Source organism: Silene latifolia, chromosome 5, assembly GCF_048544455.1.
Source record: "Silene latifolia isolate original U9 population chromosome 5, ASM4854445v1, whole genome shotgun sequence".
NCBI classification, from domain to species: Eukaryota; Viridiplantae; Streptophyta; class Magnoliopsida; order Caryophyllales; family Caryophyllaceae; genus Silene; species Silene latifolia.
Genome location: NC_133530.1, coordinates 33,563,589 through 33,590,721, shown reverse-complemented (window position 1 = coordinate 33,590,721; position 27,133 = coordinate 33,563,589). Strand labels below are relative to the sequence as shown.

The 27,133-nt window shown below is 39.9% G+C and overlaps 3 protein-coding genes across 3 annotated transcripts; all 3 read right to left on the bottom strand.

The window, feature by feature from the left end:
- Nucleotides 1–750: 750 nt before the first annotated feature.
- Nucleotides 751–7,471, bottom strand: LOC141657221 (putative elongation factor TypA-like SVR3, chloroplastic). The gene is made up of 13 exons (XM_074464376.1): nucleotides 7,058–7,471; nucleotides 6,560–6,669; nucleotides 6,089–6,469; nucleotides 5,745–5,894; nucleotides 5,212–5,301; nucleotides 4,065–4,199; nucleotides 3,831–3,947; nucleotides 3,285–3,436; nucleotides 3,118–3,202; nucleotides 2,280–2,374; nucleotides 1,907–2,072; nucleotides 1,554–1,749; nucleotides 751–1,421 (listed from the first exon to the last, which is right to left on the bottom strand). The coding sequence occupies exons 1-13, from the start codon at nucleotides 7,290–7,292 to the stop codon at nucleotides 1,279–1,281; spliced, it is 2,055 nt and encodes a 684-aa protein (XP_074320477.1). The 5' UTR covers nucleotides 7,293–7,471; the 3' UTR covers nucleotides 751–1,278.
- A 4,940-nt stretch (nucleotides 7,472–12,411) lies between these two features.
- LOC141655199 (uncharacterized) lies at nucleotides 12,412–13,218 on the bottom strand. The gene has a single exon (XM_074462289.1). It carries the CDS (start codon nucleotides 13,216–13,218, stop codon nucleotides 12,412–12,414), a length of 807 nt encoding a protein of 268 aa, XP_074318390.1.
- Nucleotides 13,219–25,192: 11,974 nt separating this feature from the next.
- LOC141655197 (uncharacterized) lies at nucleotides 25,193–26,053 on the bottom strand. The gene has a single exon (XM_074462288.1). It carries the CDS (start codon nucleotides 26,051–26,053, stop codon nucleotides 25,193–25,195), a length of 861 nt encoding a protein of 286 aa, XP_074318389.1.
- Between the last annotated feature and the right edge of the window lie 1,080 nt (nucleotides 26,054–27,133).

Below are 27,133 nucleotides of genomic sequence, written 5' to 3'. Positions count from 1 at the left end.
ATCATAATCCCAACAAAAAATTGTCCAATTAGTATTAAAAATAGGAGTTAGTTTTGCTTTAAAATTTTCAGTTAATGGGATTGAGAAGTTTTTTAAAAATGTTTGTAAAAGAGGTGGTAAGAAACCGTCGAAAATGCTTGAATGTTAAAAGTTCGAGTTAGTCTTGCTTAAAACTGACATATAATAATAATAATAATAATAATAATAATAATAATAATAATAATAATAATAATAATAATAATAATAATAATAATAATAATAATAATAAATGAACCCTATAGTAGGGAAATAATAAATGAACCCTATAGTAGGGAAATAAGTTTTCTTAAACTTATTAAGATGATCTCGAATCTGATTGAGATGTTAGAAGTTTATTATGAATAGTTTAGTTATTCAGTTGGAAATTGTCAACGGATGTGGTCAAAGTATTAGAAATGAGTAATAAGTGAAACGAGTAGTTGAGCTGCCAATATTGTCAATGCTACACACTTACACCCACACATACCATAACCAATTAAAGGTCATTGGATCTAGAATCGGAACATTCCTCTAAATTTCAAGGAACCAAAAAAAAAAAAAAAGTGACAGGGATTACAACTTGCAATATACCGGAAAAATGTACCCCTTGGCCCTTACTCTGTAAAACCGAGTACGAGAAGAGTATTCCGAAAACAATGTACTGTTAAAAAGTGATTGAAAAAGATCGAGTATGATTGTCCGAGGAATAAACTGAAAACATGAAAAATCAGAGAATTTTAAAATAAAATACTACGCCAATCAAAAAATACAAATGGAATGTAATAGTAATATTTGGGTGATCTTCAGTTTCAATTGAGTATATGAAGGATAATAGATACAGTAACAATCGTACTACGAGCACAAGGGAGGCACATCAGTGAAGAGTGTAAACAACACTCCACTTTGCAATCCCAGACAATCAATAACAATGCACGCCAGCCCCGGGCCATGTATTTCGCCTCAAATTCACGAATCAATTACGGTTGCAAGAAGTCTTCAGTCTCTCAGTATTACTATCATGGAAATTGCATTCATATACACATGGCCTAAAACAGCGGTATAGGTGTGTGTGCTGTTACCAACTTACCATGTAATATGATGCCCTTTTCCCCTATACCGTATAAATAGCCAAGGCCAACCAATGTTACCCCTATAATGAGACGACCTGAAATAACTATGTAAACTATAAATTTGATGTGAAGTGATCAAAACCTCCTCTTCATTTTTGGAGAAAACGAACATGTACATCACCATTTGAATCTAGTTGTTTCCTCTGCCTTTCTTTGCCAATTTTGGGTTCTTGCACATTCTGATGCTTGACGGGGTGACCTCTACAAGTTCATCCTCTTGAATGTACTCAATGCAGTCATCAAGACTATAATCCAGAGGTGTATCAAGAACGACTGCACATACAGATAGCCAGCATAAATAAAATTAAGGGAACTACTCTCATGATCCTACATGAAATATGAGTAACAATGCCTACAGGGTTTCCCCAAAACACAGAAAACAAGAAGAAACTCCCATCTCTTTACCTGTCTGTTCTTTGTTTGAGCGGACGTTTGTTGCAGCCTTCTTCTTGCAGACATTCAAGGATAGGTCACCAGGCCTCTGATGAATGCCAACAATCTGGCCTTTGTAAACATCTACTCCAGGAGCAATGAACATTTTACCTCTATCTTGTGAACTAGCAAGCGCATAAGATGTTGAAGTACCATCCTCAAAAGCAACCTAACACATCGAAATTTATTGGACGTTGATCAAACTAGACATCCAAATTTAAAAGTAAAACAGGACAAAGAATGGCAAAAGAAAAAGTATGCTCCATGTTTTATTATTATTCAGAAGATATCTAAACATTATCCAAAGTTCCAAAAACATAACTTACCAGTGAACCTTGATCGCGAGTATTGATGTCACCCGCCCAGGGTCCATAACTATCAAATATAGTATTCAGGATTGCAGTGCCTCGTGAAGCAGTTAAAATCGCATTTCTCAAACCCAGAAGGCCACGGGTGGGTATTTTATAATTAACGACTGTTGTTCCTTCAGATCTGAAGCAAATAAGAGTTTATGGTGAATAGTAGTGTACAAATTATTAAAGAGACCTGACTGCAACATAAGCAAACAAACAGGCTACTAACAGCAGGTCTTTGTAATCAAAAAATACATGGCCATGAATGACAGTGCAATCATAATCATTGGCGAGCAGTAAACTGAAGATTGCTACAGATAGGACAACTAATAAAACATTCACATACCCAACATTTTCCATGTTGAACATCTGTCCACGTCTTTTGCCAAGAAGTTCAACAACCGGGCCCATATGCTCTTCAGGTACCTCCACTGTGGCAATCTGTAACAGACTAACAATGAATTACCGTTGCTATGAAGCAAGAGAGAAGTTACAAAGGTTCTAAGGCCATTGAGACATTTCTACTGAATGCAGCAGTAACTAGGCACACTTCTTTGAGCAAACAAATGCTACTATTGATACGAAATCGAGTGCTTCTTGATCAAATGTAGATGCAAGTAAGTCGAACTATCAAAAAGTACAGTAACATCTGGAATTTGAGTATCTAATTTATATGCTCCACCGAACTATTCCCTCCATCTTAGTCATATAGACCCATTTCCTTTTTGGTTGTCCGAAAAATCTAGTAGTATATAATAGCGAACATCTCCTATTGCCTCTACGAGTTACTAATATTTCATCCCAAATATATTGTCCTAATTCCCTCTTAGTAAAAGGGTAATGATGTTACTTCATCACTTTTCCATAACACAACCTACACTTAAACGGGGACAATATAATACTTTGCACAGAATAGTACATAATGGAGCTCAACCCTTCTAATCAAACTTAAAAGGAGGGAAAAGGAAGACGATTAGAAATATTTCTTCTTCTAGGCACAGAAATATGAATCCAGAAACATAATGGAGCACAACCCTTGACTTTTATAATTCATATTTCATACACAAAATTCTTCACAAAGTTACCTCTGCTATATGAGGGAACAGTCCCAATCAACCCCACTAATTTCACTAGGCAATAGCAATAAAACCTAGAAGAAAAGATGGCCAGCGCATGATGATTACCTCAAAAGGTTCGTATAACTTGTCATCCACCCTTTTACTGATAACTTTGGGAGGCCCAACCATGAACTCATAACCTTCCCTTCTCCTATAGCACAGTACAGTATTGAAGTTAAGCAAAAAATTTAACAGATGAAATGGGATATAAAAAACAAGAATATGATTCTTACATGTTCTCGATCAATATAGTAATGTGTAAAGTTCCTCGCCCACTAACAATGAATGTATCAGAACTTTCCCCATCTTCAACCTTCATTGCCAAATTTCTCTCGAGCTCCCGGTAAAGCCTGTCTCTAAGGTTTCTACTGGTTACATATTTTCCCTGGGAAGATGCATCAATAAATAAACCAACAGCTACTGTATCAGTGAAGGGACAGAGGTCAAAATATGATAAACTTCACTCATCGCCATTTAATCTAGTAGGTTGAGCAATAACCCATCAACAAAGCTATCATAGCAAACTTATATATTATTGCCTCATTGATTGCTCTCATCTATTTAACAAGCTTGACAAGGCCCCAAGGTAAGGGGAAAAGGAAATTGGAAAGGCATATTCTGACCATACGTACTGGTTTTCATTTGAGACTAACTTGAATAAACCAACAGAAAATGAACAAGCAGCACAGTATTGTTGTGTACTTGGGTTTAGCTCACTCATAGGGACAACCCACATCAAGAAGAAATACGTAAATATAGAAAAAGTCGAGATATATTACCTCACGTCCAACAAAGGGAGAAGTGTTGATTGAGAATGACATTTTGACAGTTGGCTCCTCAACTTTTATTGCAGGTAAAGGTGTCCCAAGAGCTTTATCAGCAATTGTCTCTCCGATCTATGACGGGAAAAAAAAAAACAGAAAATTAACTGTCAAAATACTATGCCTCAAGAGAAAATCAATTTTGCTGAAGCAATCGTCCTTATAATGAAAGAGTAAACATAGCATTCACACCTGAATATCGCCAATTCCACAAACAGCACAGATATCTCCCGCTTCTACTGAAGCCACAGGAACCCTATTGAATTTCTCATACACAAAAAGCTCGCCGATCCTTCCGTATCTGCAGGCATCTTCGGATGTGCATATCTTAAACAAACAATAAAAGCTGAACTTCAGGTTATCCGACAAAAAAAATAAAATACACGACAGAAAAAAAAAAAAAGTCAAGACTAAACGATATCTGACTTATCAAACCTAATGAACAAAGGTAGAAAATTATGAGAGAAAAACGATATGAGCTATTAAAAGTTGAAAACAGAGTCAAACAAGCAGTGCAATTAAATATCGATTTGACATTTAAGACTAGATTTCGAAATTGATCATTGCGGTGTGATCAGGATTATTGCACTGTAAATTTGACTGGTACCGCCTCGAAACACTGTCACAATAACCTTTAGGATCTCGATAACTGACGCAATATAGTGTGGGCTGATATTATACATGTAGCCTCAAATTAATTTAGCATGGGAGTTATGTCATCAGCAACTCAAACTACTAGATCCACTTACATGATCATGTTCCATTTTCTAAAATTTGAATTTTTATCAGCAATAACCAGAACTTTATATGGGTCTGCCATATGACTAATCACAGTAGATAAAGTTTTCCTATAGCTATATATTTGATTTCCTGAAAGAAGACAAAGAAATAGAAACGGATGGGAGTAATGAGACCTCACATTAACCATAAATAGCACATGCAAACACAGAGAGATGTCATCTTTTCAAGTAATTACAAAATAGATTAGAAAGGGAACAATTCTTAAACTGGAAAAGGAGCCTTTTGGTCTTCTGAGCTAAAAAAAACAGTCACATAATGTATCAGGAAATACTGAAAATTGCACAAAAGATGCATAAAATAAATGTGATGGATGGATTGTGCTGTATATGGTCACGATAGAATAACAGACATGGGGTTCAGACTATTGTCGGCACTTGACAGCAAACCTATAAACAACTATTAACAAAGCAAACATAAAACAACAAACATCAATGAGATACAAATCATTGGAAAAATAAATGGACTATAGAGTAACCCACAAGATAACATAAATTGACATAATTTGGGATAAAACGATAACACATATTCCTAAGCTTACCTTAACATCCAGTCCTCTCTGAAGAGCGCCAGCATGAAGACGACCAATTCCTATCCTCCCTTTGTGTTCGTCATACTCTATGTTTGTAACCTACACTAGGTATGCAGACAATACAAGTTAATGTTGCACTAACGTGAGCCGAAGATAAAGAGAAAAATTGAAGCTGAAGGCCGGCAGAACGAGACCAACAACAATTATTACTCCATACTTGATACTGTGTTAAACAGCTAACTGGGAAAGCCTGAAAGCTATCAATATCAATGCTAACAAAAAAAAAAAAAATAACTTGGTTTATAGGACTTGGCTGCAATAACAATTTTGCTTGTATACGAAATACCTGAATTTGCTAGAAGTGAATCTAACAACACATTTTGACATGGATAATAATGAGTAATGAACTTGAGGTACCACGAGGGATCTCTATGCAGTTTTTATGAAACACCAATCTTATACAGTTGAAGGAAACAGTTTACAGCTATTACAGATTTACAGTCAACAAAAATTTCGGTCGAACTTAAGAAGTGACCACTTACAAGCATTTGCAAGGGGCCTGCTTCAATGCGTGGCCCTGGGATGCATCTAACTATAGTCTCGAAAAGAGGTCCAAGATCATCTGCCAGTTTGTCATGCGAAAGCCCAGCCTTCCCATGGATGCCGCTTGCATAAATTACTTGGAAATCACACTTCACACGGAAAAAAAAATTGAATCAGTTTAGAATAAAGCTAAATGAACCGGAAAACCCACTGCAGTCAACTGTGGCGTTGGTCAGACATGATGCGCCAGAAAGATACAGCAGCTCAGGTTCTAGCTTATTAAGCAAAATGTTATGAAATTGATGCACAATGAATAGCGTTTTTTTTAAAAAAAAAAAACTACCTGCTCGTCATTTGCATTCAATTCAATGAAAAGTTCGAAAGTGGAGTTGATAACAAAATCAGGGCGGGCAGAAGGTCTATCAATCTTATTAACCACAACGACAACAGCAAGTCCAAATTCAAGGGCCTTCTTGAGAACAAAACGTGTTTGTGGCATAGGACCCTCAACAGAGTCAACAACTAAAAGAACACCCTCAACCATATTGAGGATACGCTCGACTTCACCACCAAAGTCAGAATGTCCAGGAGTATCAATAATGTTGATTTTGGTATCCTTGAAAGTGATGGAGGTATTTTTACTAAGAATAGTAATCCCACGTTCACGTTCAAGATCATTAGAGTCCATAATCCTCTCTTGAACAAACTGGTTGTCCCGGAACACCTAGAGAACGAAAGAAGTAAAGCTCAGGCATAAGCAAGGCATAAGATAAGAAACGAGTCACGACTAAAACGAGTGGGTAGTAGACTAGACCTTGGCTTGCTTGAGCATGGCGTCAACAAGAGTAGTCTTGCCATGGTCGACATGAGCTACAATAGCTATGTTCCTCACATCATTTCTCCTCAACAATTGGCTCTTTTTCTCTGCCAAACAACATTAATATTAATCACTCCGTCTCAATCATTTGTTTACCTTTGGTGAAAGTACCTCTAACAAACAAAATAAACGATTGGGGGTTCGACAGGGGGAATAATTCAATAAGGTGACCTAAAATAATTTCAAATTTTTATTGTTTAGGCCTAGGGCCGCTCTTAGGGATACAATCCTATCAGCTATTTAGTTATTAGTTCCGCCACGGCCTTCCGTCTCAATTTGTTTACCTTTGATTAAAATACATGATTGGGTGAAGTGTGAACTGAAGGAATTTCAATTTCTTATTGTTACCAGCTCACCGCTAACTAATTACTATAAAAGTCCGCTAACAGAAAAAACAAAGGTAAACAAATGACCGAAACAGAGGGAGTAAAATACCATACGGAGAAGCGGCGGTAGCGCCGGAAAGAGAACAATGGAGAGTCTTGACGGGGCGGGGGCGGCGGTGAGAAGTGGAAATGGTGAAGGTGGAAGCGGGGAACGCGGAAGCGGAACCCAAGGAAGCAAGCTTAGGTACAGGAATGGAGGTGATAGGGTTTCTTCTGGTGTTGTTAAGAGAAAAAGCGAGAGTAGAGCTGCTGCTGCTATTGCATACGCTCATGACACTCTCCATTTTTGTTTTGTTTCTTTTTCTCTTCTCTGGGTTTTGGGTTGTGTGTGTTTTAATCCACAACACACAACAGATTAGTGGTACACTTTTCTCTTATCCCTTAGCCCTTTCTTTTTCCGTATTTTGGGTGGCCTCAATCCTCCTGCCTCCTACTGAAACCCATGAAAAAGAAATGGCATCGTAAGCGTCCCAACTATCATGTATTTTTTCAGTGAAAATTTGTCCAGTTTTCAACGAAATGGATATTTGCCTTGAATTCATGTGTCGAATTCAAGTCAATGGGATATTTACTCGGTGCTAGATCTATAACACGAGTAATGGTGAGAATACTCAAGACCTATTGAATATTACTCGGGCTAAAGCTTGATCGCGTCAAACTCTAACAAATTTTATCGAACGCATCGATCTTTTTTTTTCATCTCAATTCTCTCTTCCATGTATCTATCTTACAAATGATGGCCAAAGGCCTCTATTTATATTAAAAGAAATAACAACTAACATTGAATCTAATCCTACTACTTGTAGTCTAAATACAAATGCTTGAAGGAAAGACATTGAACATAGTCCAACATCAAAAACAATGTACAAAATACATTGAACATAGTCTAAGATGAAATGGTAGGCATATTCGTATCACGACTTCCCTCTGCCGCATGTTGACATCCTGGTGGACAACACTGCCGAGAACGCCCTTTTATCATTCATGGACGGGTATGCTGGGTACAACCAGATCAAAATGGCTGAGGAAGACATGCACAAGACTGCATTCACTACACAGTGGGGTACATACTGCTACACTCTCATGCCCTTCGGTCTAATCAATGACGTAGCAACCTACCAAAGAACCGCCACCACTCTCCTACACGACATGATGCAGAAGGAGGTGGAGGTATATGTCAACGACATGATCGTCAAATCAAAAGAGCGGGACGGCCACATCAGCGCCCTTTGGAAATTCTTCGCTCGCCTTCGAAAATACAACATTAGACTAAATCCTCAAAAGTTTGCATTCGGGGTTACCTCCAAAAACTCCTGGGACACATCGTCAGTAAAAGGGGCATCGAAATTGATCCTACCAAAATCAAAGCTCTCTAACAAATGCCACGGCCTAAGAACAAGAAGAAGATTTGTGGATTTCTCGGTCAAGTTCAATTCATCAGCCATTTCATAGCCAAGCTCACTATGATTTTTGAACCAATCTTCAAGAAGTTTCGTGCCTCCAATCACACCGATTGGGACGACGATTGTCAAAAAGCCTTAGACAGGATAAAGAAAATCTTATCCAAAACTCCTGTCCTCATGCCACCTCAGCGGGGAATTCCTCTATCCCTATACCTGACTGTCACCGATACAGCCATGGGAGCAATGCTAGCACAAACAGTCGACGACGAAGAACGAGCCATCTACTACATTATCAAAAAGTTCATCGAATACGAAACAAGGTACAACCAACTGAAAAAGACATGCCTTGCCCTAGTCTGGTCAACAAAGAAACTGCGACATTATATGCTCAGCTACACGGTCCACATCTACTCCAAGATGGACTCGGTCAAATGCATCTTCGAATAACCCGTGCTAAACGGAAGGCTGTCTAGATGGACACTCATGTTATCCGAATTTGACCTCAAATTCGTACCCCTCAAGGTCATCAATGGAAGGGCGGTCGCCGATTTCCTAGCAGAAAACCCCGTCAACGAGGATCCAACGACCGACACATGGTCACTTCCTGACAAAGACATCCTTTGTGCCGACACCGACGCATGGGACCTATACTTCGATGATGCATCAAACCTAAAAGGCTTCGGGGTAGGAATCCTTTAAATATCACCAGAAGGGGAACATGTTCCAATCTCAGTCAAGCTAGACTTCGCCGTCAACAACAATGCCGCCGAATATGAAGCATGTCTCATCGGCCTACAATCAGCCATAACACTTGACATCAAAAAATTGAGGGTCCACGGCGATTCCTCACTCATCATCAATCAGGTGTCCAGATCATGGAAAATCCGAAGCGAGAGCTTAGCACCCTACCAAGCAAAAATCAATCAAGAGGCCGAATTCTTCGACCAATTCGACTACTTCCACTTACCACGAGAGGAAAATCAATTTGCTGATGCTCTAGCAAAACTTGTCGCGCTCGTCAACATACCTAACGACATGACATCGATGCCCCTATGTGTCGAGAGAAGGAGCGAGCCAGCTCACATCTACGCCATCAACAACGACGAGGAGAACCATGTCGAACTTTGGTACCAAGTCATCCTCAACTACAAAACCAAAAACGAATTCCCTCCCAACTCTGATACAAGAGGACAAAGAGCCATCCATTTACTTGCATCACAACTATACAAAAGAACACCCCAGGGGATCCTTCTCCTTTGCATTGATCACCACAAAGCCAAAATAGTCATGGGAGAGGTCCACGACGGAGAATGCGACTCTCACATGAGCGCAGTGATGCTAATCCGGAAAATTATGCGATTGGGCTACTACTAGACCACCATGGAAACCAATTGTAGAAACTACGTCAAACATTGCCACAATTGCCAAATCTTTGGCAACATACAACACACACCACCATCCCTTCTATATACCATGACATCACCCGGTCCTTTCTCGACCTGGGACATCAACATCGTTGGAAAAGTCAACCCGATAGGCACCAAAGGGCATTTTTTTGGTTAAAAGGTAAGTAGTATAAAAGGAAAAACGAGACCATACACGATTTCGATGGGCTATCAATGAGACAGCCCAATCTGAAATCCAACAACAAATCCATAATACATGAACAAAACCAGATATGAAGAAAACAATAAAATCAATCGTTGTTCTCCCCTAAATCCCCAATTTCCTCAACCCTATCTCTTCCTCATTTACATCACCGGTCAAGATGCTGCGCTCCATTGATCTTCTGCAAAAAAGCTCTATCTTTGTCCTTCCCTGTCCCATTATTCAGGTAATTTACTCTTTGTCGCATCTACTCAATAATTTGAGCTGCTACTTTTTCTGGACGGATGATTGATTTTTCATGTTTACTCTGATTTCTTTGCCTCCAGATATGATAGATGCAGCTATTGATGATAACATTCACTATTCCCTTCCTGGTTTTAGTGCCCGTGAGCTCCAATCGCCATTTCAGAAGGTCGAGGCATGGAATAGATACCCCAAGCCATCTCCCTATTTTGGTTGTGATCATCTGGCTGTAAACGCAGCTGAAGAACAAATGTTCAGTCGTTTCCGTGGAACTCCTACAAATCCAGCAGGTATCCTCTTCACTGATGTGCAACCTGTAAAGCTTGTCCATAGTATTCATGTTGTTATGGTGGTATACCTATGCCATGAAACTGTGTTTTGGCACATTCCATTTGTTCCAAACCAAACCATGCCACCTAACTTCCTGGTCTTTTTCCCTTAGAAACTCGTAGCCTTTCATTTTGCTGTATTCTTTGTGTGGTTGATTAGACCAAGTATTATGCTGGTAGGCTTCTAGTAACAGATCCTTGACTCGACAAATTCTCCTCCAATACCATTTGGTATTGGTGGAGATTATAAGTCACCAAGGCAACCCTTTTATGTAAGTATGATTTACCCACCTGACCCATAGATGATCAGGTTTAGTATAAATCCACCAGACTAATTTTCCTACAGCTGCCTTGTTCCAAATCACATCATTTTTCAGGCCTAATCCTCCCTCCTTTCTAGGTTTGCAAGCTTTCTCCCATGAAACTAGAGGGGATCTAATAAAATCAGCCCCTCCATCCCACAGAAAATTCCTACAAATTGCCTCAATTCTTGTTATAACTCCACTAGGCAAGATGAACATAGTAGCCCAGTAGTTATGTAGAGTTTTAAGGACAGCCTTCACAAGAACCAATCTACCTGCATATGACAATTTCCTAATTCCCAAGCCCCTGATTTTCTCCAAAAGTTTATCTATAATGGGTTTGCAATCCTGAGCATTTAGTCTAGTGGTCTTTATGGGGACCCCTAGATATCTGAAAGGCAACTTACCCTCCACCATCCCAGAAATTTGCAAAATCTCACTTTTAAGTCCTGTTAGTACTCCATTAAAATATGCATTAGATTTACCTTTGCTCATGCTTAGCCCTGAGGATTTGGAAATGGTAGAGAAGGTCTTAAGTAGAGTCATCATAGAGTGAGCATCCCCTTTGCTAAATAACAACAGGTCATCAGCAAACATTAGATGAGATAATTTCATGGGCTTGCATAAAGGATGGAAATGAAAATCTGGACTCTTAGTTGAGTAGCTTAAGAGCCTATATAAGTAGTCCATACAGATAGTGAAAATGAGGGGAGATAGGGGATCCCCTTGCCTTAGCCCCCTTTGACCTTTGAAAAAACCAAAGAGGTTCCCATTAAGAGTCAAAAAATAACTAGCTGTTGTGACACATTGCATGATCCAATGAGTGAACTGATCAGGAAAGTCCATAGCCTTGAGCAATTGTTCCAAGAAACCCCACTCCACTGAGTCATAAGCCTTCTGGAGGTCTAGTTTGAATAAGCACCTAGGAGAACTAGCTTTCCTTTCATACAATCTGATAATGTTCTGGCAAATCAAAATATTGTCCATAATGCTTCTTCCCTGAATGAAACCTCCTTGAGTGTGAGAGATTAGATCAGGTAAGATGAGGGCCAGTCTGTTGCATAACACTTTAGAAATACATTTATACAAAGACATTGCAGAGGCTATAGGTCCGTATTGGAGGACGATCTCAGGTCTCTCTACCTTAGGGATTAGGGTGAGCAAGGTAGCATTTACCTGCTTTAGCAGCGCTCCTGACTCAAAAAAATCAAGTACAACATCTGTCACCTCTCCTCCTACTATATCCCATGCATTTTTAAAGAATCTGCTAGAAAACTCATCTGGACCTGGAGCCTTATCATTTGGGATATTGAAAATTATATCCTTGATTTCCTCTTCTGTCACAGGAGATAGAAGGGTTTGTTTGTGAGTTTCAGTGCATTTATTCCCTCTCTGGATAATCCCATTCTTGACTCCTGTAGTGGGTGCACTGGACCCCAGCAGAGTTTGATAATATTCCAGAAAGGCTTGCTGAATCCCACCCTCATCAGATTGCATTATTCCTTTGTGGTCTTTAATTTAATAAATGCAATTCTTATTCCTCCTAGCCTTAATTATTCTATGAAAATAGGAAGAATTAGTATCTCCATCTTCCAACCAATGAGCCTTTGCCTTTTGTTTCAGGAATTCTACCTTAGCTTGTTGCAAGTGACCTGATTTCTGATGAGCAGCATATTCCTGAGCCATAATGTCTTTATCCCTTTGATTTTGAGCAAGTAATTGTTGTAGTTGAAAGAGCTGAGTCTCAGCCAACATAGCTTGGTTCTCAATGTTAGAATAACAAGACATATTAATGCTTTTAAGGGCAGGTTTAAGTCTCTTTAGCTTTTGAATGACTCTAAACATTTTGGTACCTTCATATCTATATTGCCAAGCACTGGAAACACAATTATGAAAATCTGGTGAAAGACTCCACATGTTAAAGTATTTAAAAGGCATGTTCCTATGTTGTCCTGAATCTGCCAGCCCAATCAAACAAGGGTTGTGGTCAAAATGGCCTTCAGGTAGAAAAATTGCATAAACAGTAGGAAACGGATCAGTCCAGTGTTGATTTACCAAAGCCTTATCCAATCTGCTATATACTCTTGTCTCCACAGGTTGCTTATTGTTCCAAGTATAGAAGGATCTTGTTGCTTGAATATCCATCACCTCACAATCCTCAAGGCACTGCTGAAAAGGTTCAGCCTCTGCCATGTTAAAACTGCCACCCAATCTCTCCTTAGCTTGTAAAACACAGTTATCACCCCCTACCAGCCAAGGACCAGAAACTTGAGTACTCATTCTTTTCAAACTGATCCATAAAGGTACCCTGTCACCAAAGGGCATTGCTTTATCCTCGTCGCAATCGACTACTTCACCAAATGGGTGGAAGCACAGTCCTATGCAGTCTTGATCGCCAAACAAGTGGCCAAGTTCATCCAGGACAACATCATCTGCAGATATGGGGTACCCCATGAAATCATCAGCGACTAAGGCTCTCACTTCCGGGAGGAAACCCAAGCCTTGCTGGACAAGTACAAAATCAAACGACATCGATCATCCCCTATCGTCCCCAAACCAACGGAGTGGTAGAGGCAGCAAACAAAACTCTTGTCACCATCATGAAAAAGATGCAAGACAATTACCGCGATTGGCCGAGCAAACTCCCATTCGCACTTTGGGGATACCGAACCTCCATCCGAACACCAACAGGAGAAACACTCTTCTACCTAGCGTACGGTATAGAGGCAGTTCAACGAGTAGAGTTGGAGGTTCCATCTCTACGCATCCTATTGGAAAGTTAAGTTCCTGAGACGGAATGGACCCGTCGAAGATTCGAACAACTCACACTCCTTGACAACCGGTGACTCAATGCCTTGCACAATGTTGTGGACAAGGGAAATTTACGTCCACGCGAGAATATGTGATTTAGAGTCGCCACTAAATTTTTAAATGGAATTTAGAAACCAAGTAGAGATTTAGGTTCGTTTGAGTTTACGTGTTAGGAAGTTTGATTAAATTCTTTAATTAACACCCAACCCCGCCCGTTGCAATAACGGTCTCTACTAATAGAAAACAATGGCTATATTGGCTAAGAGTTCATATATGCAATCGTTGTTTAAAACCCTAGCATGTGACATCAATTCTATGTCGGTTTAATGCAATTAAACTTCGTCGAGTTATTTAGCATGTGAAGTTCATTAACTATTCTAGTAAACAAACAAAAAGAAGGTAAATAAGAAAGTTTACTTATCTTTAGCATAAGATAGATTAGCAAATATTAGTTGCATAACAATTACAATAACGATCGCAAATCAAACAACAAACGAATGCAAAAGAGCAAACCAAGGAGGGCACGCATAACGAGGTTAGCCGAGACCTATTCGGTCAATTCAAAATCGTACAAGACCTATTATAAGTCAAGTCGGGTTTCATTCATGTGACATGTGATAAACAATCAAATTAGATTAATTTATTTCATAATTAATCTGATTAAAACAAACACACAAACTCCGCTTTAATTATTTCATAACTAAATTAGACATGTGAGTTAATAAAAAAGATTTCATCTTTTATATGTTAACATGCCAAAAAAATATCAGATATAAACAAATTCTAAGATAGATCTAATAAAAGAACATAATTAAACAAGTTTTATGCTTAATTGAAATAAACATGCGATATGTGCAACAAGATTGTCAGAAATCGTTCTAATTCCTAACAGAAAACAAATCCACATGTAATATAAGCCATCCATCGGCATTAACAACGACATATGATATCCTATCCTCCTTCATACATAAATTATATCACAATAATATCGAACTCAACATGCAAACGAGTTAGTTAACGATATAAACAATATATGATAATAATTGAAGAAAACGAAATAAAGAAGGAAAAAAAAGAAAGGGATTATTACACCCTCAACCTACATGTATCGTTGACAAAGTCTTCGTGTCGTAATCTATTGTAGATATTGTCTTGAGGGTCCGCCTTCGACGAGTTTGTTTGCAAAACCGAAATCTTCTTAGAAAATAAAGGTTGATTTTGTTTTTAGCTTTGTGAATTCGTTACTAATCCGATTTTAGATCCGAAAGATGTTTTAGAAACCTAAGAGAGTCTAGTTTTCAGATATGGGATTTAGGTCAGGTATTTTTAGGGCTTGTGGCACTAAATTTTAGGGTTTGTGTCTCGGTGTCTAGTGATTTGACGAGGGTTTAAACTTTGAATTGTATTAGTTTTCCAATCCCCTGAATGAAGGATGAATGAAGGGTATTTATAGTGAAAGGCTTGCTTGGGGAAGGGTTTAGGTGAGTTGAATGGTTCACACAAAAAAATAAAGAGTATTTTCCAATTTGTAAACTCCTTCCAGATTCAGATATATTCTCTTAACAAAAGAAAAGATAGCGATTGAATTATGGAAAGTAAGGAAATATTACTCTCACACGTTTGGAATAAGCAATGTGAACGAGATTTACGAGCTTATTTAATGAGTTGTAACTTCCTAAAAGATAAATTTATCGGTATGGAAAAGATACCGACAAATATTTTACCTTAAAGAAATATTGGATTGAAATTAGGAAAGCGAAATAAACTCTTTTTTGGCAGTTTGTGTTGTCCGAAATTTTAGAGGCTTTTATGGTTATTTTCTGAGTTGGAAGCTCCTAAAATAATATTAATTAGTCTTATTAATATTATAGATAGGTTTTTTACTAGAATTGGAAGATTTGGATTGAATTTATGGAAGGAAGAATAACAACTTCTTAAAAGTTGTAATTCACGGTTTTGGCAACGAATCAGGAGTAGTATTTGACTGATATTTTTAACTGGATAAGGCTTACTGGGTAGGCTTGAGTGTCTATTTTGGATAGGTGTTGGTTCGAGCTCGAGCTTCGAGGCCCAGGGTAGGTCGATCCGACCGTAAGTGAGCAAAGGTCGAGGCTCGGGCTTGATTTGGGTAGTTGTGTCGAAAAAATGGTAGGTTGGGTTGCGAGCAAGGATATTTGAACACTAGACTCTCTTTAGATGGAAATGGGTTAGAAATCTTTCTGAAAATCGGATCAAAATGGGCTCAAAATCGAGCTCCAAATCGAGCTGCTTCGAGCTAGAGATCGTAACGAAACTAGAGTTTTTCTAATCGAGGTTTAAAATGCAATTTAAAATGATTTTTCAAATCAAAATAAACTAAATGAGGAAAAATAATATTTATTTTATTTTCAATAAAAATAAATAAATATGGGTAAATAAATTCAAATTAAGGTAAAATAAAATGAATTCATTTGAAATGTGAAAACTAAATTAAATTTCATTTAAATTAATTAAATTCCTCGTCGATAACGCCCATTCTACATAGAAAATGAGCACGGAATAATGACTAAGTCGAACAGTTGTGTACATGTCGTCTTATCATCATCGGGTGTTGGTCGGGATTTCTATAGATGCCGATATCGACAGATACAGGTATCTACAGAGCCCCCACTTTGACTGAGGCTTGGACAAGGCGCTAGTCAAAGTATACCCCAAGTCCAACGACCTGAGGATTCCGCGGGTCGTTTAAGGTCCATTAGACCACGTATATAAGCTCGTCAGCCATAAGAAGAGATCATACCTGAAACTCCGTGGGGATTTGTTTCTCCCGCTTCTGATTGGTTGTCTTCGACCTTGATATTTGAATAAATGGTGGGTTGAGCCTTATTCTCAGGTGCCTACGTATCCGTTTGTGACGGAATCAAACCTGCGATCGTAGTTCGGCATTGAAGGGCACGCATTTCTTGCTAGTATGCCTGGGTGAACGGATTTATTTCCAAAAGATAACTGTTGCTTATGTTGTTGACGGAGATTTCCGACTTTCTTGAAGTAGGTCTCTAAAGCCCACGGCTTTAGAGCCCCCAGTTGAAATGTTTCCTGCTATATTAGGAAAGGCATATGCAGCAATAGCAATCACATAAAGCATGTAATTGGATCTTAGATTCTTGAAATTGAAAGGTTTGAAATGTTTGAAATGAAACTCTGCTGGGGAGTTGTAAAATGAAACTCTGTTGGGGAGTTGTAAAATGAAACTCTGCTGGGGAGTTGTAAAATGAAACTCTGCTGGGGAGTTGTAAAATGAAACTCTTTTGGGGAGTTGTAATAAAATTGACTTGTACGGGTGGCCGACCCGAGATTTGAAAGTTGGTAACCCGCTGGGGATTAAAATATTTTTGAATCACCAATATTTGAAAAATGATTTTAGGCTTTAGGCCTGTAATTTTGAAAATGTTGGGTCATTGATCCGATCTATCGTCGAATATGAGATTTTGACTCCGACACGACTCAAGAAATTGAAATGGGTTGAGCCCGTGCTTATGACTCATAAAATGTGCAAGCTTATACTTAAATATTGACTCACTGGGGTTGAAAAATGTAGATTGGACGATTCGACGCCCGAACATAAATTGAAAAACTCGCGAAAATACGCGACTCGAGGAGGAAGAGGGGCGGCGGCCCGCCCGACCCGGCTTGGCCCGTGTCCGAGGCCCACACGGCCTCCATGGATGGTAACTCTTGGAGTTTCCATAAACGGATCCCCTTGTTTCCTATATAAAGGGGATCAAGGCTTTCATAATTGCATATCTTTTGCAACTTTTCTTCTCAATCATTTTCACAAAAAATTCCTCAAACATGAGTTCACTAATTGGAATTATGAAGGGTTGGGCTAATGATTTTAGAAAACATGATACCCAAATACTTGTGGAGATGGGGATTCAACAAATCCTTGTCTTTAGACAAATTTCTCCTCAAATTGCCTTCTTAGATGAATGCTTGAAAGATGGGATCCTACCCATCATGTATTTACCTTTCCCGAAGGGAAAATTTGCCCTCTTCCTGAGGAATTTACCATTCTAGGAGGGTGGAACCCTTCTCAAGAGCCTGCTATCCCAGATTTCTTACCAAGATGGTAAACAAAATTCCGTGACTACCTCAACTTATCTTGTTCTGAGGTTAACAATATCATTGATGGAGGGCGAGTTAACCTACTTGCCTTAGCTTCCAAGTTTAAGGACACTAATGATCCCGAAATCGCTACTGTTTACCGACGACGGGTATTTGGGCTTATGTTGCTTCACCTTTATTGTTTTGAAGGTAGCATGAATGACTTATCGGGCCAGGGTCAAGCCCGTCTAATTTGGATTGTTGAGCAAATGGGAAATGGTTTAAACCCAGCTTGAGTTATTCTTGCCGAAACCATAAGAGGATTGGATGCTTGGAAACGCAATCCCGCCTTGCCATATACTGGGTCAACCCGAATTCTTCAGGTTTGATTTTTCTCTTTTTCTTTTTTCTTTTTTTTTTGCCGTTTTTTTTTCTTTTTTTTTCTTTTTTTTTGCCACCGCCTCCTTTCTTTTCAGCGGACTTTCCATTTTTTTGATGTCGGGTTTTTGGCAGGCCTGGCTCTTCGAGAGGCTTGGATTAATTGATAAACCAACTTCAAAGAAGTATCGAGTGAGTAGCTTTCCTTCTCGGACACCAAGATGTGGATTTGGTATGACCGCAAGCTATTGTCATGATGTGATAACTATTGGCGCTGGGTCCCATATTCGTTGGACTTTGCCATGGCTATCTTTGGACTCTCTTATGGGCCTCTCTAATATGGATAAGACTAGGTATACTACCTTACTGGGCTTAGATCATTCGACCTATATTTATCCGGACCGAGTACTTCGCCAATTCGGCCGTCGATAGATTGTCCCTAAGATTGAGGCTGCTAGAGGCCCAATCTTTGATGTTAGCCGTTCTAAGTGTCAAAGTTGGTTGCGGGCTTGGCATTCACGGACCATTTGGCTTATGGTCAAACCCGCAGAGACAACATGGGTTTCTAATCCTTATTCGGCATGGACTACTGAGAAATGCTTCGAGATCCGCAAGAAATTGCAGAAAGATGATGTTCGAGCTTGGGAGTATCGCCAAAAGGAGCTAGAGAACCGGGCCTAGTTCAAGGACATTTTTCCGACTCTGGATGAGACCGAAGCTGAGACTGGTGAGGGTTCTAAGACTGACCCTAAGACTTCAAGTGTTTGGCAAAGATTGGGTTCATCGACCATAATTGGGCCGACACTAGCTGACAGGCTCGGCCCTCGACTGAGTGTGAGAGACCGACTAGGCCCTCGGGAAGAAGATGTGGGTCCTTCGGCGAAACGGGCCAAAGTGAAGATGGGTGAGACATCGTTTCGTGGTGGTGGGCCGTGCGGCCCGGGTTGTAGCTAGGCTTAAGACTTAGTCTTAGCTATTTTACTATTATTATTTATATTATGTTGTGTGTTTTCCTTCTCGTTTATGTGATGAGCTTCGCTCGGAAATAAAAGTTGTAATGGGCTTCGCCCGGAATTAGAAATAAATAAAAAACTATTATTTATTAAGAATCCCCAATTTCTGCATTCAAAAAAAATTCATTTTTGTATTACAAAATTGATGTTTCGGTTGTACTCTTTTCAAGAGTTGCCTACGTATCTGCTTGCGCAGAATCAAACCGAGTCCGTAGTTCCAGTTACAAAGGTATTTAATGCAGTGTCGGCAAATACCGACAACTTATAGTTTATTCTAAATGCATTGCAATTTCAAATATTATTTCATAACATTTGAGAATGAGGTCCCTTTTCAAGGGTAGTACTTCTTCAGTTGATCTAATTTTGTTGGGTTTGCAAAGTCGTTCCCATCCAGATCTGTCAATCGAACGGCTCCACCCGACAAAATCTTCTTGACCAAATATGGGCCGGCCCAATTTGGTTTGAATTTACCCCTCGGGTCTACCGACAACAATGCACGCACGGATTTCAAGACCAGATCTCCATCTTCGATTCCTCGGGGTTTGACCTTTTTGTTAAAGGCCCTCTCTATCCTCTTCTGGTAGAGTTGTACATGATATAAGGCATTTAAACGGCGCTCATCAAGCATTACTAGAGAATCATATCGGGCTTGGACCCAATCCGCTTCTGGGACCTCAATTTCAAGTAGGATTCTTAGAGACAATATTTCCAACTCGACTGATTGAACCGCTTACATCCCGTACACCAAATAATATGGGGTTGCCCCCGTTGCTGTCCTTATTGAAGTCCTATATCCCCATAATGCAAAGGGTATCTTCTCAGGCCATTCCCAATAATTATCGATCATTTTCCTTAGAATAGTTGCAACAGTCTTGTTGGCAGCTTCTACCGCACCATTTGTCTGTGGGCGATAAGGTGATGATTTGTGATGTTTGATCTTATACTTCTGAAGTATAAGTTCGGTTTCAGCTTGAAAATGGGTACCACGGTCACTTATGAACTCGTGTGGGACCCCATATCGGCAAATAATGTCATTCTGAATGAACTTTGCCACTTGTTTTGCATTGAGAACCTTATAGGATTTAGCTTCTACCCACTTCGTGATGTAGTCAATGACAACTAGAATGTAGCAATGCCCTCCCGGTTCCAGAAGGGTTTACCTTTCCAATTATGTCGATTCCCCACGTTGAAAATGGCCAGGGAGATGTCATAGTGTACAACATCGAAGGAGGTACATGTTGGACATTCGCGAAAATTTGGCAATTATGACAGTGGCTAACATATTTCCGACAGTCCGCTTCCATCGTGGTCCAATAGTAACCCAATCTCATGATTTTCCGGGCTAACATGTGTGCGTACATATGTGGCCCACATTCTCCGTCATGGACTTCTTCCATAACCTTCTCGGAAGTTGATTTATCGATACATCATAAAAGAACTCCTTGGGCGGTCTTTTTGTATAATTGCCGGTCATCGGTCTTGATAAATTGGGCCGCCAACATTCGAAGGGCCCGCTTTCCTCGTGTGTCGAGGTCTGAAGGGTATTCTCTCATCTCTTTGTATTTCAAGATGGCGGTATACCAAAGATCGGTTTCACTTTCCTCAGGATTGTCGATTGCATTCACATATGACGGTGCTGATCTTCTTTCCACACAAATAGGCGTACTATCCATATGCTCGGGAATATTGATTAAGGCTGCCAATTTTGATAATGCAGCGCCAAATTGATTTTCATCTCTCAGAAGAAGAACATATTTGACATCATCAAAGAATCGTTCCAATTCCTCGATCCTCATTTGATAAGGAGCCAAACTTTTACTTTTGATTTTCCAGGACCCGGTTACTTGATTGATTACCAAAGACGAGTTCCCGTGCACTAGAAGTCGTTTCACGCCCAGGTCTAGAGCGCTACGCAAACCGAGCAAACATGCTTCGTATTCGGCGGCATTGTTGGTGACATTGAAGTCCAATTTGATTGAGACGGGTACATGTTCACCTGTTGGGGAAATGAGGAGAATTCCGACTCCATATCCTATGTAGTTGGATGCTCCATCGAAATATAGGTCCCACCGTCATCTTCGATATGGATTACGTTCTCATCGGGAAATGACCAAGTGTCGATTGCCTCGGTTTCTTCAATTGGATTTTCGGCAAAAAAATCGGCCACTACCCTTCCTTTTATAGCTTTTAAGGGTACGTATTTGAGGTCGAATTCGGATAGCATAAGGGTCCATCTTGACATTATACCATTTAGTACCGGTTTTTCAAACAAGTACTTGATCAGATCCATTTTTGAATAAATGCTGAAACTGTAGCTAAGCATGTAGTGTCTTAACTTCTTTGTGGCCCAAACCAAAGCTAAGCATGTCTTTTCAAGTGGAGTATATTTCACTTCATATTCTAAGAACTTTTTACTAATGTAGTAGATTGCTCTTTCTTCTTTGTCAACAGTTTGGCCTAGCATAGCCCCCATTGCAGTATCCATAACTGTAAGGTACAGTGATAAGGGCAACCCAGATACAGGTGGGCTTAGAACTGGAGGAGATGATAACACTTCTTTGACTTTGTCAAAAGCAGCTTGACATTGTTCATCCCAGATTTCATGTTCTCCAACCTTTAGTAAATTAAAGATCGGCTCGCATATCATTGTCAGCTTCGCGACAAATCGGCTTATATATTGGACTCGGCCCAAGAATCCTCCGATTTGTTTCTCGGTCCCGGGAGGAGGCATTTCTACGATAGCCTTGATTTTGGACGGGTCCACTTCGATGCCACGGTGGCTAACGATGTGGCCCAATAGTTTACCCGAAGTGACTCCAAATGCACACTTCTGTGGATTTAATCTCATGTTGTATTTTTGCAATATTTCGAAGAACTTTTGAAGTGCTTCGAGATGACCACTTCGTTCTTTTGATTTCACGATCATGTCATCGACATAAACTTCTACTTATTTGTGTATCATGTCATGTAGCAACGTCGTTGCTGTCCTTTGATATGTTTCCCCAGCATTGATCAAACCGAAAGGCATCACGGTATAACAATAGGTTCGCCATTGCGTTGTGAACGTGGTTTTGTGCATATCTTCCTCGACCATTTTTATTTGGTTATATCCGGCATACCCATCCATGAATGATAGAAGAGCGTGATTAGCGGTATTGTCGACCAAAATGTCGATACGAGGAAGTGGGAAATCGTCCTTCGAACTTGCCTTATTTAGATCACGAAAATCCACACAAACTCGGACTTTCCCGTCTTTCTTTGGTATTGGAACGACGTTAGCAACCCAATCTGAATATTCTGAGACTTTGATAAACCCGGCTTTGAATTGTTTGTCGATTTATTCCTTTACCTTTAAGGACCACTCTGTACGCATCTACGTAGCTTCTGTTTCACTGGCTTAAAACCCGGCTTGATCGGGACTTTATGTTCTGCAATTTCCCGGTCAATTCCCGGCATGTCCTTGTAGGACCATGTAAATACATCTTTGAAAGCCCCCGATAGATTGATAAACCCTCGTCTTTCTTCGGGATATAAGGTAGTTCCTATCTTAAGTTCCTTCGGTTCAACTAAGGTTCCCATATTAATGGTTTCGGTATCTTCGATTACGGAGCTTCTTTGGTCGTATTCTTCCAACCCTTTAACCAATTGTGGAGGCGAATCTACCTCCTCATCATCTTCATTCAATTCGCCTCTGGCCTCATTCTCAATGTCATTACTAAAACAATCATTTTCAAAAATTGAATTGCAATGTAAATAAAACAAGTCATAAGCAAACTGGTTCATTTTATTATTAATTTGAAAATTCGCGGAATGCGATAACATTTGGGCCAACTGATCAGAATTCAGTTGTGGAATAGGGGTATTCGGGACAGGCCCCAGAATACCAGCATGAGAAGGAAAGACTGGGGAGGGGTGTTTTCAACACTTGACTCCTTAGACTCAGACTTAGGACTCGACTCGGACTCAGACTCGGACTCGGACTCAGACTCGGAACCAGTTTCATCATTTGGGTTGAATATCTTGCCTTCTCCAGTAGTCAATTTGAATAAAAGCCTTTTGTTGTCGGTCCATTTAATGGTTTTCCGCCATCCCGAGCTAGTCCTCTGAGGATCTACCTCGGAAATGAGGGTAGATGGATCGAGCCTTTCACTTCTAAGGATCATGTTTACCAAACCTTCGTTCGGTATCTCAGTTTTATTCTCTTCTCCGAAGAGAAGACCCAAAGTCCTATTATCAGTGATTGGGGCCGGTTTTATCTTAACCGGCATCACGGTTAGGATGTCCTCGGGGATGTAGTAACAATCTTGGAATATTTCGATCCTGGGAAGTAGTTTATGCTTCCAATCATAAATGGGTTCGGGAAAATCCAAACAAGGCTCGGCTTCGCCGGCCCTCGTAAAGTATCCATTTAAATTAAGAAGATACAGTTCCATTTCGATTTCTCGGTCTTCGATCGGTTTCTTACTCTTCTTGAGATAATCTTTCTCGGTGGGTTTATATCCAAGCCCAAATGTCATCCCTTTGTCCATGGGTAGCTTGACTTCGAATTTATCTTCTCTTCAAGGGTATAATGATAAACCAAAGTATTTTCCGGTTTTGAAAACCACCTCGTAAACACGACTATTTGTGTATAGGTCCATATTCTCTAACTCGGGATTGAGCTCGATGGTGTTGGCTACTTCGAACCCACACGGATCGTTGGGGGGATCGTCCCTCACTTCGAAAGTGATATCCCCTCCGACCACTACAATTGGAGTAGCATTGATGGTAATGACCTCACCCTTGAACGGGATTTTAATTTTTCGATGTAATGTTGAAGATACGGCCCCTACCGCATGGATCCAAGGCCTACCCAATACCAAATTGAAGGATGAAGCGACATCTATCACTTGACATGTTATTTCTCGTTCCGTGAATCCAACCCGAATCATTATATTGACTAGTCTGGACACTCGACGTACTGTACCATCAAAAGCCCGAACCGTTTGATTGGTTGGTATGAAGTCATTCTTTTCAAGGCCCAAAATGTGAGCGGTCTTCAAAGGAAGGACATTTACAGCGGACCCGTCATCCACTAAAGTCATCGGAATGTGTTTGTTCTGACATATAAGAGCAATATAAAGGGCCAAGTTGTGTTGAGGCCCAAACGGAGGAAGATCCTCATCTGAAAATGTCACGGCATTGGTGAGCCATGGTTGGACCATGGAAGTAACCATGTTGTCGGGAGTGATATTTGGTGACACGGTCATATTCATAAGGGCTTGAAGTAAAGCTTGTCGGTGTTCAAATGAACTAAACATGAGTTGCCAAATTGATACATCGGTCTTAGTCTTTTGGAGTTGCTTGATTAGGGGAACCTCGGAGGTCGTCCCTTCACCAAGAACCTCGACTGTTGCAGGCTCGTTGGAGGACACTTTTTTAGGGATTTCCTTAGAACTAGAGGCATGGCTTGCCTTCTCGACGCGAAATGGGCGCCCAGATCGAGTCAAATGATTAGACTCATGGGCTTCTTTCCTTACTCGTTGGATTTCTGCTTGTGTGTGAGGAACAGTAGCACCCTTATTAAGGTATATATCATCCTCATCACCGGCCCAAATACCGTTAACTTCGTTGGTATTTCCGGAGGGATAAGGAGTACAATCTATAGCAAAATTCCCAATTTGAATTTCATTCTTTGGGATTGGTAGGTACTTAGAGCAATCCAAAAATATACTCCCGATGTACACTCCCTTTAGATAACACGAGCGAGTGGGACGTAAATGATCAAAATTGTCTTCGACAGTGATGAAATTGACATGGTCACCAAATGGGTTAGTGACGTTGTTGGGCTTAGTAGTCGGGATTGGAAGCGTTCCGTTCTCAATCATATCTTGGATTTCATGCTTTAGCTTAAAGCAATTCTCGATGTCATGACCCTTTCCTTGATGCTAGGCACAATAAGCATCGGGTTTGTACCATTTCTTTCGTTGTTCAACCGGTATATCGGGGATTGGACCAATGGGCTTTAGCTTTCCTTAGGCCATTAGTCTTTGATGAGCATAAGCATAGGTACACCCAATATCACTAAATACTCTTGGGCTTTGGCGTTGTGGCCTTTTGGACCCATTTTTGAGTGCATTAATGGCTTCCACAAAGTTAGTAGTTGTGAGAGCCTTTCTCTTAGAAGATGATCCTGGGTATCCCTTAGGTTTTTCGACTTCAGTGGCTCTAAGATCGTCTTTGACTTTCCTTTCACTTCGGGCCAATTCTTTAAAAGAATTGAAGTTATGGTACTTGAGAGCATTTCGGTAGATAGGTCGTAAATTATTTATGAACTTATCCACCATTTCAACCTCATCGGGCTTCTTAGCTAGCTTCACACTTTCACCACGCCACCTTGAATAGAACTCGGTGAAACCTTCCTTTTCTTTTTGGGTCATCACCTTTAATATTCTCATAGAGGTTTGGATTTCCAAATTATCAGTATAGTGTCTGCAGAATTCCACTGTGATGTCTTCAAAAGTGGGAAAATTCTTTAGGTCTAAGTTGTAGAACCATGCTTTTGGGTGAGTACCCAAGGATTGAGCAAATATTTTAGAGAGCATTTCAGCAGGTACTCCCTTCAAAGCTAGGTAATCCTTGTAGGACTTAACATGATGGACTGGATCCTCAGTACCCTCAAACTTTGGAATATCAGTAAGTGCAAAGTTTGTAGATAGCTTGTCTAGAACTGGGGTATAGGTCCTTGCATTTTCAAAATGGATACTTTTCCCTTGGGATAATTTCAATCTATCTTCGATAAACTGAAACCGTTTCTCCAAATCGGATTGAGGTGGGACGGATGAGTCAGTGAGCTTGGACTTGATATTCTCCATCCGAGTCATCATAAGTTCCATTGTCGCATAAGCTTGTTGATTGCGTCTTCCATTTCTTTAAGTCGGGTATTCGGCGGCCTTTCTACAAGAAAACCCGCACCAATCAATATTTTGGATAAAACCTGCACACCTTGGACTTGACCCATATGAGAAGACTCGAACTTGAACAAGACTATAGGTTCGACCCCTAGGTTCATTTTGACATGGGTTAGACTTATGGTTGACTTTAGACATCGGTTTGACCCAAACTTGGGATTTTAACGAGATTCGACGGCATAACGACTCGATTTTAGATTGGGCTTGGTATCACCAAACCCGTTATTGGACCGTGTATGGCCCATGAGTTCGATGGAGGGACACCTATGTGGGCTAGTTGCGGCGTTCCTTGTGGTTTGAATCGGACTCATGTGATTTGGACCCAAGATTTTAACTTGTGTGATCCAAATGTGTCATATCCTAGATTTTTTGGGATACGGGGTAGACGACCTTGTATAGATAAGACACTACCTTAGACTCGACTCAATCTCATGCTTGATTAAGAATCGGGAATTTAAACGGGTTGGATTAATTTGAAAAAAGTTGTATTGAATTTTCAAATCAAAATGGGCATTAAAACGGCCTAAAAATGTCCTTTTTAGATCGTTTTTGAAAATTAAAATATTGAAAATGCTATTTCAAAAATTCGGATAGAAAATAGAGTTAAAATATGGGTAAAAATCTTAACTCTATTACTTCGCTTAGGAAGTGATCCTTTCGAAAGTTCGGGATTGGTAAATAGAGTTAAAATATGGATGAAATCTTAACTTTATTTGGGCATTATTTCGCCTTGGAAAATGGATCTTTTTTTCAAAAGATGATGAGTTTAAAGACTTGGGATTGAAATATGGTATGTAATTTTTGGAAATTTGGGTAAGAAAGACGGACCAAAATTTCGAGTTTGGCTGATTAAAATTAATTTGAATTTTCGAAAACAGAAACCTATTCTAGACACGGGATTTTCGAAAATTGGTTTGAAAAACATGACTCGGGATCAAGCAATCACGTAGTCATTCACATATTATGGATGCTATGCATGGCCTAGACTCTTCTAAGTCTCGGCCG